At 38.3% G+C, this 14,747-nt stretch overlaps 2 protein-coding genes across 2 annotated transcripts; both read left to right on the plus strand.

The window, feature by feature from the left end:
- The first annotated feature begins 2,967 nt into the window (after nucleotides 1-2,967).
- On the plus strand, nucleotides 2,968-4,454 carry LOC134801084 (transcription factor BTF3 homolog 4). Its single transcript, XM_063773605.1, has one exon. The coding sequence runs from the start codon at nucleotides 3,144-3,146 to the stop codon at nucleotides 3,663-3,665; it is 522 nt and encodes a 173-aa protein (XP_063629675.1). The 5' UTR covers nucleotides 2,968-3,143; the 3' UTR covers nucleotides 3,666-4,454.
- Nucleotides 4,455-5,541: 1,087 nt separating this feature from the next.
- LOC134801085 (TGF-beta-activated kinase 1 and MAP3K7-binding protein 1-like) lies at nucleotides 5,542-14,459 on the plus strand. Its single transcript, XM_063773606.1, has 8 exons — nucleotides 5,542-5,773; nucleotides 5,865-5,999; nucleotides 6,987-7,092; nucleotides 7,590-7,697; nucleotides 7,955-8,102; nucleotides 11,340-11,395; nucleotides 12,505-12,605; nucleotides 13,888-14,459. The coding sequence occupies exons 1-8, from the start codon at nucleotides 5,613-5,615 to the stop codon at nucleotides 14,444-14,446; spliced, it is 1,374 nt and encodes a 457-aa protein (XP_063629676.1). The 5' UTR covers nucleotides 5,542-5,612; the 3' UTR covers nucleotides 14,447-14,459.
- Nucleotides 14,460-14,747: the final 288 nt, after the last annotated feature.

Raw genomic sequence — 14,747 nt, forward strand, 5'->3', positions numbered from 1 at the left:
GCCACAAACATTAGTCTGATGTCTTCTACATTCTGTAGCCATAAATCAACATGTTACAAGTGACATATGCGATGATATTCCAATTTGGATCTTATGAGTATTAAAATCGTTGGCATTTACCGCCCCTATTGCACGCAGTATATTTTATCTGTGCCGATTAAGTGGGATTATTTTGGAACGACCACCCAATGATTTTTTATACAAGATGTGTTATACACGTTCCAAAATTGAAGCACTCAACTCGTGTCATGTGTACGAGTTTGTCTCAGTCTGCCTGACGCAAGCGCGAAGGTGTACACCGGTTAATACTTTTCCACAAATAACGTGTATTAAGCAACAAAATGCCGACCTGCGTTATGTTGAAATGCTCAAATTATCTGCGGAAGCGCAAAAAAATTGACGGCGTCACATATCATTCGTAAGTAAAAGCTGAAATAATCCGTTTTCCTTCGGTTTAATCTCGAATAAAATAAAGCCGGCCGCCATTTTCGCCGGCTGACAGAAAGAGATAAGTTTATGTACTTATCAGCGAGAATGACAAGGACGCACCAACTGCGTACATAGATTATCATAGCAGACGCGTCATGGTAAGTTGCATTCATTGTTTGGTGATTATCGTACAAATAAGAGAAATAAATTTCAACTTAAATATCAAAGTATTTTTCCTTGAACGCATTTTTTCTTGTAATTAAGTACAACAATTGGCAAATTAAAGAAAATAGTCTCAATGTGTACAATTATTATTCTTTTCAAAAAAACAAACCTAACAAAAGTAACAATGATAAGTATAATAATTATAAGCAAAATAATAAAGACAAAAAAAGAATTAAATGAATTAACTAAAACTACCTAAAAAGTAAAACGTTTGCTTATATTTATATTTAAGTTTAGTTTTATGTTTAGATTATGTAGTGTATTTTTAACTGTTTGCCTAATAAATGTTATTCATCAGTATAATATTATATATTTTATTTACATAACTAAATGTGAAAACTTTTTACTTCGGTAGCGACTACATTACTACATAGAACTTGATAGAACTGCACTAAAATGATTTGCACCTTCTGTCAAACATCTTATTCTTTGATATTTTTTTTCTTAATAAGTTTTACGTTTCGCGCCATCTTCACTGTTTGCCGTCGTGTTATGGTGGTATCACTGATTTACCAAATTCACGCGCAAGTGACAAACACTAGCCGTCTCTTTTTTACTTAGGTATTCTTTTAATTGTGCAGTCTCTTTTACGCATTTGCGTATGAAGTTGTAAACAAATTGTAACTGATGCTGCCGTGACGTTGGCAGCATTGGTTGGCATCATTATTTTCGCGTGATATGTTAGTGTATGACGTATCTTGTATAAAAAAATCATTGCGACCACCCGCGTAAAATAGCAGCTGTTAAAATTTGCCGCCATTTTTTGCTGGCATCGGATTATGTTGATTTAGATTTTTACGAGCTAATTTTACACCGACTTGAACATAACAAAGTGAGGGAGTGTCATTATAAACGTCATATTCTCATAGAAATTTGACATGAATGATGACATTATCACACTTTGTCATTGCAAATGCTATTGCAGAGTTAGCTTGGTCGACTCTACCTACTTATTTTGTATTGTAGGCAGGTACCTACATTATGTTATACCTTTAAACGAGCAATTTCTTGTATATTTATTTATAGGCATATAATATATTTCGGGGATCTCGGAAACGGCTCAAACGATTTCGATGAAATTGGCTATATGGGGGTTTTCGGGGGCGATAAGTCGATCTAGGTCTTATCTCTGGGAAAACGCGCATTTTTGAGTTTTTATATGTTTTTCGAGCAAAGCTCGTCGGTCTCCCAGATATTGATTTTTATGAACTATTTTCACTACATAGGTTGGCTGAAAGAGATGCTTCTAAGCGGTACTAGACCACCTGATGTTTACCATTAAATTTATTTTATAGGTAAGTACCCAATAGTAAGGTGCACTGCGAAAGGTACAATTTTATTATTAGTAACTAATGCAAAGCCAAAATCAAGAGTTTATTCAACATTTTATGCGTGTCTGTATGTTTATGCCATTTATGCTCCGTAAATAAAGTAAAATAAATAAAGTACCTAGTCTAACTTTACTGAGAAGCATAGGTCGCGATTACAGCTTACAATTATTAGGGCGCACGGGCCGTATGCTTGTCTACCATCAGTGTCACAAGTCGCCTTAAACATTACACATTACTAAACTTGATATTAATCATGGTACATCACTACACCATATAAAACAAAGTCCCCCGCCGCGTCTATCTGTTTGCGTGTTTGTTCGCGATAAACTCAAAAACTACTGAACGGATTTCATGCGGTTTTCACCTATGAATAGACTGATTCTTGAGGAAGGTTTAGGTGTATATAATTTGGTAACCCGTGCGAAGCCGGGCGGGTCGCTAGTATTTGATATTATTCATAACAAGTCTTTTCTTTTATAAATAATAGGCAAAGGGGTTGCTACCGCCATCTAGTGTGTAATATTAATATTAATTATGACGTTTGCGACGCCATCTATGTTTCTTTTCATTAACTACCATGAGCTACAACGGCTATTAAAAGCCAACTGTTGCAAAAGAATGCCGCTAGATGTCGTACCATAGATGTAACGTTCCATTTTACGGTAAAATCATATTATTATAGATTAATAATGTAAAAATTATTAATTATTTCCACACAACAAACGTCAATAGCAAACAATACATCGTAAAGCCTAGTACTAAAAAAGTAAATAGGTAGCCTTAGAGTAAGTTATAATTTTATACAAGATATCAAATAAACACTTCACATAAAATGTATTAAAATTTGATAAAAAAATATTTTGTTTCCATTTACTAACAATATTATTATTTCAAAAGAATTATTTGTAATTTACTCATTTCTCAAATTTGTGACGTGAAAAGGAAAATCATCGTAGACAGTGCTGCCAACTTCTCGCCGGTGACCGAGATGGATCGGAAATCCACCATTTTCCCTTTGTAGCTAACCGGTGTTCAAAACACGTGCGTACTATCAAGTTACATGGAAACCTGGCGTGTTCCAAGCTAGAAATAACAAATAAACCGTCTGAAAAAGTGCACCGTGTTTAAGTAGTCAGGTGACGTGTGTAGTAAATCAAAATGAACACCGAAAAGCTGAAGAAACTGCAATCGCAGGTGCGCATCGGCGGTAAGGGCACACCGAGGCGCAAAAAGAAGGTTGTGCACGCCACAGCCGCGACAGACGACAAGAAACTCCAGTCTTCCCTCAAAAAACTGTCAGTTAACACGATCCCTGGCATCGAGGAAGTTAATATGATCAAAGATGACGGCACAGTAATACATTTCAACAACCCGAAAGCGCAGGCCTCGCTCGCGGCGAATACTTTCGCTATCACCGGTCATGGAGAGAACAAGCAGATCGCGGAGATGCTCCCCGGTATCCTGAGCCAGCTCGGACCCGAAGGTCTCAACCAGCTGAAGAGACTGGCGTCCAGCGTGGCCGCGCCTAAGCCGCTCGAGGAAGACGACGAGGTGCCTAACCTCGTCGGCAACTTCGATGAGGCGTCGAAACAGGAAGCCAAGGAGGTCGTCGCCGACGACAAGAAGGAGGACAAGAAACCCGAGACAGAGACCAAAGCCGCCGACAAGAAAACCGACTAACTATCCCCATTATGACAGGAGTGATCTAGGTTTTTAATTTTGCTCATTCAAGTGTCTTTATAACAAACGCTAAGGGTTTCCAAAGCCTTACCAAGTGTCTCAAACGTTTATTTTATTATTTAGTATTTGTGTTCCTAAATAAATGTACTTTCATTTAGTGGTTTTGCATTTATTTGAAGTTTTTTATGTGTGAAGTGCCAAAAGGGCCACTTGTGTGCCTTTGCCTGTACTTAGAAAAAAGCGGACACAAGTTTTGATTTTAAATATTTGACTCTGTGACTTTGGAAATCCGGTATAGAGCCATCCTGTATGAAACGAAAAAGCTTGTCTCTCCTTAAATGCTAATAATATGTCTTTATTAACTGTAAATTACCGCATTATGGGATATTCTGTCGATCATAGGTCCTAGTTAAGTGTTGTAATAAACATATTGTTGAAATATTGGCATTATGATAAAAAGTCTATGTATGGCATATATACATTTATTTTTTACACTGCACTGGCATATAGGAATATATTATTATATATTAGTAAAGTAAGGTGAGTGACACACCTTATCATATTTTTAAATGGTATTTTCTAAAGTTGTTGATTCATGTCCGGTTGAAGGAATTTGCTTTCTCATTTTTTAATAGAAGAGAAATAGGTTAAAACAAAAGAATCTTAGTCACAGATAGCTCTTTAGGTTTCAGAGCTGACATTGTATAATAAAACCATAAAAATTGTAAAATTTAAAAGGTTAGGGTTTTATGTATGTGTAAGCATGACATTAAAACTTTGATCGCTGTATTTTGGACTTTTTTATTTCCTTATAGTTTTATACCGTGCCTATTACAACCTACTTCTAACATAGGTACATATATTGAATTTAAATAAAAACAATTTGAAAACTTCTAGGTCATTAGGTCATTACATACAAATACTGCATTAAAATTGAAGGTTGGTTTTGATAATTTAACCTTGACTAGTAGTTTGGCGTTTAAGCTGCCACTTAACACATTGCAAAAAAGTTTTCTAAAAAACATTTAATTATTCAACTTGCAATTATTACAAGGATATGCCATTATTGCATGTCTAACAAACAGCGTGGGAACAATATAGTTCCCGCCCAAAATGAGGCCATTAGATCAAACCGCAAGACTTTACAGCCTTGATAAATGGTAATAAACGATTAGATAAAGGGCAAAGTTGATATAGGTTGCCTGCTTTATAGCACATTTATTTGAGCATGACTCATATATTTTCAATTTAAGTTTAAAGCGTGTAGTACTGTAGTGTGATCACACGTGCGAATATTTTTCAGCACACTGACCGAAACAAAGACTCAATTTACATACAAACAAACTTATAAAAACTATTTAGGTGGTAAACAGTACAACATTACTAAGCAGTCCTAGTAGCAGGTAAGACATTCTTTGTGATAATACTATACTGTATTTAAGAGAGTTAAGTAGTATGTGTGTCTTGTTATAAAAACTAAGAGTAAAATAAAATAAAAGTTTTGAAAAGTGTTTTTTTTTGCCGATTCATTTACAAATTTATCGATTGGTAACTTGACCCTTAACATTTCGGGCATCACTATAAACTCTCAAACGCAATATTGCCAGTAGTTTGGATTACCCGAACGTTGGGTTAGAAATTCAAGACAAAGTAAAATAAAATACATTTTTCATTATCAAATCCTTATTTATTGGCTTGACGTCTTGTGACTTAGTACTTTCATCATTATCATCTAGATTCTAGAGTATTTATAATATGTAAAAGTGAGTTAATAAAACAACATGTACAGTGCAAATCGTAATAGTAAGCTAATTTGATGACATTACTGGCAATAATTTTTCATCAGTCAGTTGGACATAGTAAAGTTGTCATTGTCATATATTTTTGTCAACAGAAACACCTATTTATCTTTGTTATTTTTGCTGATTTAATAAAGATTTCATTACGATGATCGCTCCTGTCGCTAGGCCCGTGGCACGGCCGTGGACGGACGACCTCCCGAAGTGCCGCAATACATGCGTAGCGTCGTATTTTTCGCGTCTGGGAGGTGGGAATGTCGACTCCAATGATGACTATCTCTGCTTTCATTGCCAGACTGAAGATAACTCGTAAGTATTGTAATTTTCTAATAATTTTTACATTGATCTTCCTATGTTATGAACTAAGTCTAAGTAGATTTTCTTATAACACAATTGACAGGAGCTTATATGGAGTATTTGAGCCCCACAATGGGCTGGAGGCGGCCCAGTTCATCATGCAGCGTATGGCGGCCGAGCTGCTGTTCCCGCCGCCGTCCGCCAACAATACTGACGAGGAGATCAGGGACCGGCTGAGGTACAAACTACAACACTCTTAACTGTCTATCGTTGGACCTTATGCGTTTTGTTATAAGGTTTACAAACTGTCAGTTAACAGTGTGAGCGATGGTTCTGTTGAAATTTTTTATGGTTACGTTTTTGTTTGAGGTCTATTGTGTTAACTGCAAGCTTTAGACTTGAGCGCTAAATAAAAGTAGTATACATTAATGAGACTTTATAAAAAGAGTAAAAAGACCACCATGATGAAATACACTAGGGGTGTAAATGTAGGGTAAGTAGGGTAGGGTAGGTAGGGTTGGCAAGAATAGTGCCGCCAACTCATCACGCAAAATAGGTGCAATAATATGATGTCAAGTTGCAGAAACCCAGCCCGTGAAAACCTATATCCTATACACTAGCAGTTTTTTTTTAAGCGAAAATTTCTTTAGCGCGCTGTGCACTTTATGTGATGGGGAAAATATGTTAAACTCGCGACAGGTCACGTGACCGTAAGACGGACACGTGACCTGATCGAAAAACTGTTACAATGTCATTGAGTTGTGTGCGTCTCCCGGAGTGCATCCCTTTGTTTTTTTTATGTTATTCATTTATGTTTCAAAGTTATTGGTAGTACAGAATAAATAATAGTACTAGGTACAGAAGACTCACTCTCTAACAAAACGCGTCTGTTACGATCAGGACAGATATGGCCGCTAGGTGGCGACAGCGCCACGCGCGGCTTATGGCTAGCCACCAAAATTGGTGTGGAACGTATGTACTTTTAGCTACCTGTAGCAAAGCGACGAAATCGCGGAGTGAACCACGCCTGTTGGTAGTAACAAATCACCTTTCTGATGGAGCAATAAAAATAAATATATTTGTCTATAGGACAAATAAAATACAAAATCTTGTTCCAAACGTCCAAAATGCCAAGCAAAATAATATAGCTTGTTTGCTACATCAAAATGTAATATTTACCTTTAGAACTTTATATGAATGCTAAATTGTCATTGTCACATTTCAGGAATGCTTTTAGCTCCGTAGAAAAAGCGTACACAGAGAACTATGACAGCATGATCGCTGAGAGAACCAGCTTGCAGTACCAGCTGCAAACACTCACAGAATCACAGGTAACTTTCGTCATCATCTCTTACTCGCCATTTTCGGCCATAGCAACTGTTTTCTATGCTTTCTACCGCTGAGAGCATCGCTGGTGCGCTGTCAGGTGACTGGCATAGCCAATTTTTGCAGCAAATGTGCGATCACTGCAGGTCAGCACCCCTCTGACTTCAGTTTGGCACACTAACACATTTGTTGCGTCAATTAGTTAACATTGGAATTAAGCATATATTGGGTTGATTTAGGAACTTTGCAGCGAACATCTTCACCTAAACAGTTGCGGTATCTAGTTATTGATTAACAGGGTCGGCAAACTCAAACTCGCGTGCCATTGGAGGTGCGATTGAGACCAAAAAATCGCAATAAAACAACATTTGCGGCTCTTTAAGACTCCTAAAACTGGTGACTTCCACTGCGGTTGGCTCTTCTCAAAAGTTTGCCGGCCCCTTTAACCATTAAACTGTTAAAGAAGATTTTTCCTTTATTTCAAATATTTAATATGTTGCAGGCAGTGGAGGCGATCCTGGCGCGGTTGAAGGAGATTGACCGACATTTGTCGGGCGGCGCCACTCTCGTTATAGCTCTAGTGCATAATAACAAGCTGTTTTGTGCCAATGTAAGTATCAAATATTTACACAGTATTTAAATTAGTAGTTCTAACTCGACTACGTTGCCAAAATCAGAACATTATAGCGATCGGTTGTTTTCACACATTTTGGGCCGTTTACATCACAATGCTTTTTATTTACTCCTAAATATTACAATCGTTAAACGATATAAAAAAATCGTATGACCTTTTACTTTAAAAACTATACATTTTCAATCTGTTGATGCTTTCTCAACCCTTTCTCAATAAAAATTCTTATATGTTAGGTTGGTTGCTGCCGAGCTTTGCTCTGTCGAACGGACGCCAATTCAGTATTAAGAGTGGTGCAGTTGACAGCGGACCATAGTTTGTCCAACGAAGATGAGTTGCTACGGCTGAGGCAGCTAGGGTTGGACACTAATAAACTAAGAAATGGTAAGTAACTAAGAAATAGTAGTAGTAGTATAGTAGTAGTGAGTAGTTCTAGATTATTTGGCAGGAATGTCATGTGGTTAAGCTCGGTTTTTCTAAAATAGCGGTGCCGTCATATAACGGCCGTCTCCATACAAAATAATACGGCTAAATATGGATGTCGTAGTATTTTGTATGGAGATGGCCGTTATACAAATTGGGGTTGTGGGTTTGAACTCAGGTAAGGGCATTTATTTGCGTGATCGTGACCTAATGTTTGTATTTTACGTAGGTACATATTAATTTATTTATTTGTTATTTACATCGTTATTTAGATACTTATAACAGAAGTTTCACTGTGAGACTAGTTTTGTGTAATATGTAGCATTGTGATATAATATGAATTTATTTTAGGTTTTATATTTTAAAATATTCTTCTCTTCTTTGTCCTCGCCTTTGTCCCGCTACACGGGGTCGGCTTTCCTAACCATGTCACGCCATTTATTGCGGTCATACACGTCATTAGATTCCAATGAGTGAGTTTTCATGTCCCTTTGGACAGTCGTTAGCCATGTAGCTAGCGGCCTACCTCTTCCCCTTTTGTCTGTTGCGATGGAAAGGCACTTTTTCACGACATAATCGTCTGGTCTACGCATCACATGGCCATACCACCTGAGTCTGGTCTCTGCAAGTTTATCAGCAATCGGGGCCACCTTCAGACTACCTCGAATGTACTCATTGCGAACTTTGTCTTTTAACGTGACACCACTCGACCATCTCAACATTCGCATTTCGGCGGTGTGGAGCTTCTGTGTGTGTGTGTTTTTCGCAGCCCATGTTTCAGTGCCATATAGTATTGTCGGTCTTATTGCAGTCTTATACACTTTGCCTTTGGTTCTTACTGGCATCTTTGTATCACACATAACTCCAGTAAGTTGGCGCCATTTGTTCCACCCTGCTGTGACTCTGTGCGTAGCATCCGCATCTGTCGTGCCATCGTCTGATATCACAGATCCAAGATACTTAAATTTGTTAACTTGGGGCAGCTTGATATTGTCTAATATGATATCAGTATCCGCCGGATGTACGCGGTTGAAGTGGCAGACCATGTATTCTGTTTTTGTCCTACTTATTCTTAATCCATTATTTTCCAGGGCTTCCCTCCATTGTTCTAAATTTTGTTGAATGCTATGTTTACTGTCCGATATTAACACAACATCATCAGCATACAGTATGTTCCAGGGTGTAGGCTTTTGTATTTTTTCCATTAAATAGTTCATAGCGATATTGAACATCAATGGGCTTAGAACGCTGCCTTGATGTACACCCACTTTAACATCGAAGCTTTCAGACAGACCAGCAGGGCTTCTGACGACTGTATGAACATTGCTGTACATGTCCTTGATGATTTTCACATACTGTTCGGGGACATTGTGCGCTCTTAAGGCTTGCCATATAAGGGCTCTAGGTACTCTGTCAAACGCCTTTTCTAAATCAATAAAGACCATCCATAGCGTCTGTTTCTTATCCCTTGCTTTTTCCATTACCGTTCTTACTGCATGAATTGCATTCATAGTTCCCTTCCCAGGGGTGAAGCCGAATTGGCTTTCTGTAATGTTAACTAGTTTAAGAAGGCGCTGATTTATGACTCTTTCCCAGATTTTTAGGGTATGCGAGGTGAGCTTGATTCCTCTGAAGTTCTCGCATGAGCGTACATCCCCTTTGTTTTTATAGAAGGGTACAAGTGAACTTTTCCTCCATGATTCTGGCATTTTGCCATCCATCACGATGTTGTTAAAAAGGTCAGTAAGCCATGCGACACCGTCTTCTTTCAGTAGTTTCCAAACCTCTGCTGGTATTTCATCTGGACCCGTAGCTTTGCAATTTTTCATTTTGGAGATAGCTCTTCTAACCTCTTCTCTAGTTACTGCCTCAATTGGGCCTTGAACTGCAGGTTCTTGTCTCTCTCGTTGTCTGGGAAACTCCTCATTTAACAGTCCGTTATAGTATTCGAACCATCTCCTATTAATGTCTGCATTCGATGTAAGAAGAACACCTTCTTTGTTTTTAATATATTTCGTACTGCTAAAATCTTGTGTGCTTCTAGATCTAAGTTTCATCATTTACTTGTTCGAGCCGCTTGTAGAGATCTTTGTCGGACTCGTCCTTCTGTATTGCAACCGTTCTCCTGGCTTCTTTTTTAGCAATTTTGTATTTTTCTTTATCTTCATCGGTGCCAGATGTTTGCCATTCTTTGAAAAGTCGTTTCTTTTCCGTTACGCTGCTTTTAGCTTGGTCATTCCACCACTTGGTGTCTTTAGAGTTGTGTAAAGCACCTTTGCTAAGGCCCAGTATCTGTTTGGCGGTTGCAGTGCAGGTTTTCTCAAAGTTTATCCATTGTTGATTTGGAGAGTCACCCTGGTTTTTAATTAAATGATCAACTAATTTTTCTTTTAAGATTTCACCTTTAACCCCTTTAAGTGTGTGCCATTTTATTTTTTCTATTCTATTGATTTTAAATTTTATTGGTCTTTTTAGTTTAATCGCAAGGACCAATAATCTGTGCTGTGACGTCAGCGGTTCCCCTGGAATTACTTTACAGTCTTTTACTAGCCTTAAATTTCTATTATCGACCAGGAAGTAATCTATTTGAGTTTTTGATGCTCCGCTTTTGAAGGTAATTAAGTGCTCATCTTTTTTCTGATAAAAAGTGTTTACGATAGCCAAATTTTGTGAAACAGCAAAGTTTAGGATCCTATCTCCGCTAGCATTTCGGCTTCCATAGCCAAAACCACCATGAAATCCGTCATATCCATCTATCTTACGGCCCACGTGCCCATTCAAGTCACCACAAATAAGTTTCTGTTCCTTGCTTGGGATATGTCTTACCAAAGAATCCAGTCCTTCCCAGAACTCATCCTTATCAGCTTCCGGGCAGTTTGTTTGTGGAGCGTAGACCGACACTACATTCATGGCATGGTTGGTTATCTAAGGCAATTTTTACCGATATGATTCGGTCGCTAATCCTGTTTATTTGTACGATTTTATCACTTAAATTCTTACTTAGTATGACACCTACGCCGTTTCTAGTATTTGTAGTTCCATTATAAATAAGCTTAAAACCCTTCCCTATCTGTCGTGATTTAGCGCCTCTCCATTTAGTCTCTTGTACGCAACATATGTCTATATTTCTTCTTTCAAGTATGGCACTTATATTTATATTTTAAAATATTGCTACACAAATTATTTTTTTTTTTGCAGGCATGTACGTGGGAAACCAGGCGGGCACGCGCTGCCTCGGCAACTATTTGGTTAAGGTAGGTAACGGTTATCGTACTATAAAGCGTATAAGGGTAGTTAATGTAATTTCTGAAACTGATTAATCTTGTAGTTTCAAAAAGAATATTTCGAGATTTTTTATCCGTATCGATTAGATCGTTACTTATATTTTTATTTATATTTAGTATTCGTTTATTTCGTTTATAAATAAATGAAAATGAAAATGAAAAATATTTATTTCGAGCAACTATGGACTCATACAGATTTGTTAGTAGACTTACGTTCCTAATGTTAGTACCTAATTAACTATTACAATATATATACACTGCTGGAAACATGCATTTCGCAGCAGTGTCTCATATACGGGCAGTCAAGTCTGTCCGCTATCACACACAGGATAGGGTTGGGGCTGGCCCGCACCCGGCGCACCAGGGATGTGCACCGTTTGCGCACAGTCGCATAAAAGCAGTCCACGCGTGCTTCTGCGAACATCCCTGATGCGCTGCAGAAACGAGGCAGCCCCATCAATACCCGGAACGCGTTGTTGTATTGGATCCGGAGGGCCCCGTAGGCCCGCTGCGTATAGAACCTCCATAGGCTGCACGTATACAGGGAAGTACAGTACGTTTTAAATAAGGTAAGTTTTACCTCCCTTGTACATCGCGCAAACCTACGGGAAATCATGTTTGCCCTAACCGACAGAGCCCTCCGTTCTCGTTCTACGTCCAGATTGTCCTTTAAGTCAGACGTAACAATATGACCTAAATATTTGAAGCTTCCTACCCTCTCTAGTGGAATACCATTTAGATATATGGGAGGAACCTCATTAACCCTATTTTTGCCGGGGTCAAATACCATAAAATTACTTTTAGTTACATTGTATTTAAGTCCGTGTTCATAGGCGTATTTCTCACATACGTGTAACAATTGTCGTAAGCCACAAGCCGATGCGCTGAGCAAAACCATGTCGTCCGCATAGCTTATATTGTATACGCACGCTGCGTCTATATAGCAGCCGACATGCATCTTACCCAGCGCCTCGAGTAATCCATTTACGTACAGATTGAAGAGTGTGGGCGAGGTCAATCCGATAAATGATGAAATGATGATAAATGATGAATAAATATAAATATATATATATGTGCAGGGGCTGTACAAGGCGTTCCCGCTGCTGGGCGCCGCCCGCGCCGCGCCCGTGGCGCCGCAGCCCGAGCTGCACGGGCCCGTGCTGTTGGATGACTCCTGCAGGTACCGGTATCGTCTTATTGGATGACTCCTGCAGGTACCGGTATCGTCTTATTGGATGACTCCTGCAGGTACCGGTATCGTCTTATTGGATGACTCCTGCAGGTACCGGTATCGTCTTATTGGATGACTCCTGCAGGTACCGGTATCGTCTTATTGGATGACTCCTGCAGGTACCGGTATCGTCATCATCCATCGCCGTATATCTCAGGACGGGTCTTACGGGCACTAAAATGGTACTAGTTCAGCGGTCTGCCTCATGAATTCGAGCCAATCGTGCAGTCTAACTCGACTAGTTGTGACCAATCGCGCGCGTGATGCGAACTCATCAACCAATCGCGTTGTAGCGGTGGCACACCGCTGTACTGACCCGTAAAGCCAGTCCTCAAACATTATTATTGCCCGTAAGGCCAGTCCTGAAATATACGTCAATGTCGTCATCACATAGCTTACATAAACAATTCATTAAACCATCGGAGAAAAATTAAACGTTGAGATAGCTGAATTCGCTGTATTTAAGGAAACGTTGACATTTATAAATATATAAATAGGTAATAATTATCTAAGAAACACCTTTTATACCTACTTTATAAAAATTTCATTTCTATAACTAAATCTTATTTCAAGAGTAGGTAATAATTTCTTAACCACAAACAAGTTACGTCAAAATTAATCAATAAATACTTACTTACTTCTTTGCGAATTCTTCTTGTGACTAAAAGTTTCGGAAATAAAATTAGCATAAATAACTTTTCAACCAAAAACTTTTTATATATTGCTGCACTTTTCCCAAAAATCGGTAAATATGTACAGTTCTTGTTGTGCCATGTCCTCATCAGACGTCGGCGACCATCTCTCGGAGCTTATTCCTATCCTGTGCCATTCTGCTCAGGTTGGCAGCGTCATTAATATGAGTCCAGCTTTTAATATAATCCATCCAGACTAGCTTCCTTCTTCCTCTACTTCTTTTGCCTTCTATTATTTTCCTTAGAATTTGATATTTATTGTTACGATATATATATTTCCAAAATATGAGATTTTTCTTTTCTTTACTGTTTCCAAATGTACAGTTATCCCGTATTAAATTCCATGAAAAACCCAACAAATCTTACCCCATTAGCTTAAACCGCAATCACAAATTATAATAATTCCCCCAACATACCAATAAACAGGCCAGCCACACTTATCCATATTGACCTTACATAGTTTCGTGCTACAAATGTTTATTCCTGATACAACCTCCAATATTTTTACAAGCTTCTTAACCAAAACACTGTATTTCCAGATTCCTAGTCCTCGTCAGCTCTGGAGTCTACAAACGCATAGCCGAAGTGAAAGGCAGCAGCGAGCAAGCCAACAAGCAACTCGCCCAGATCATAGTAGAAAACTTCCGCTCCCAGACCAACTTCAAAAAAGTCAGCCAATCTGCTCTCGATGAGATCGAACAAGAATTCGTCTCATACTGCATTAAGAATAACTTAACACCGAAGTCTAACACACATATGACTTTACTAATAAGGAATTTCAACTTTATTCAAATTGATCCGGAGCCTAGTTTGGTTCCGAAGCACCAGAATCCGTCGGTTCGCTTCAATCCGATAGTTCAATCGAAGTCGAACACTTTATTGAACGAGTTAGACTCTGAAATTTACTCGTCCGAAACGACAGAATCTAATGTAGATACGAATAGGTCTAATAGGTCTACGGAGTCAGGGTCTGACATAGAACCTGGTAGGCAGTATGATAGAGATAGAAAGATTAAAGGTTATGTGGATTTTTCTTGTTATTACGAAAATGTTGAGAAGGCGAGGAAAAATGGGACTCTGCCCAGTTTTATTGAATGAAATGAAATCACTTTATTGCCAAAACATGATAGGGTGATGGTAGAAAAAACAATAGGAATACAATAGGAATGAATGACGTTTTGAAATTAATTATTAGGTATCAGCTGTGCCTTTTTATAAATTAATATAAGAGTAAGAGTTAAAAACAATATTTAAACTAAGTATAGTATGCGAATTAACGTTAAAATGCATTTCGAAAAAATCTTGTATCTAAAGCTGCAATTCAAAGTAAAACGCAGTAGATAAACGCGCACACAAACTTGCATCTATAAAATTACATTAGATGTAACAGTACATACTC

This window comes from Cydia splendana, chromosome 21, assembly GCF_910591565.1.
Source record: "Cydia splendana chromosome 21, ilCydSple1.2, whole genome shotgun sequence".
Lineage (NCBI taxonomy): Eukaryota > Metazoa > Arthropoda > Insecta > Lepidoptera > Tortricidae > Cydia > Cydia splendana.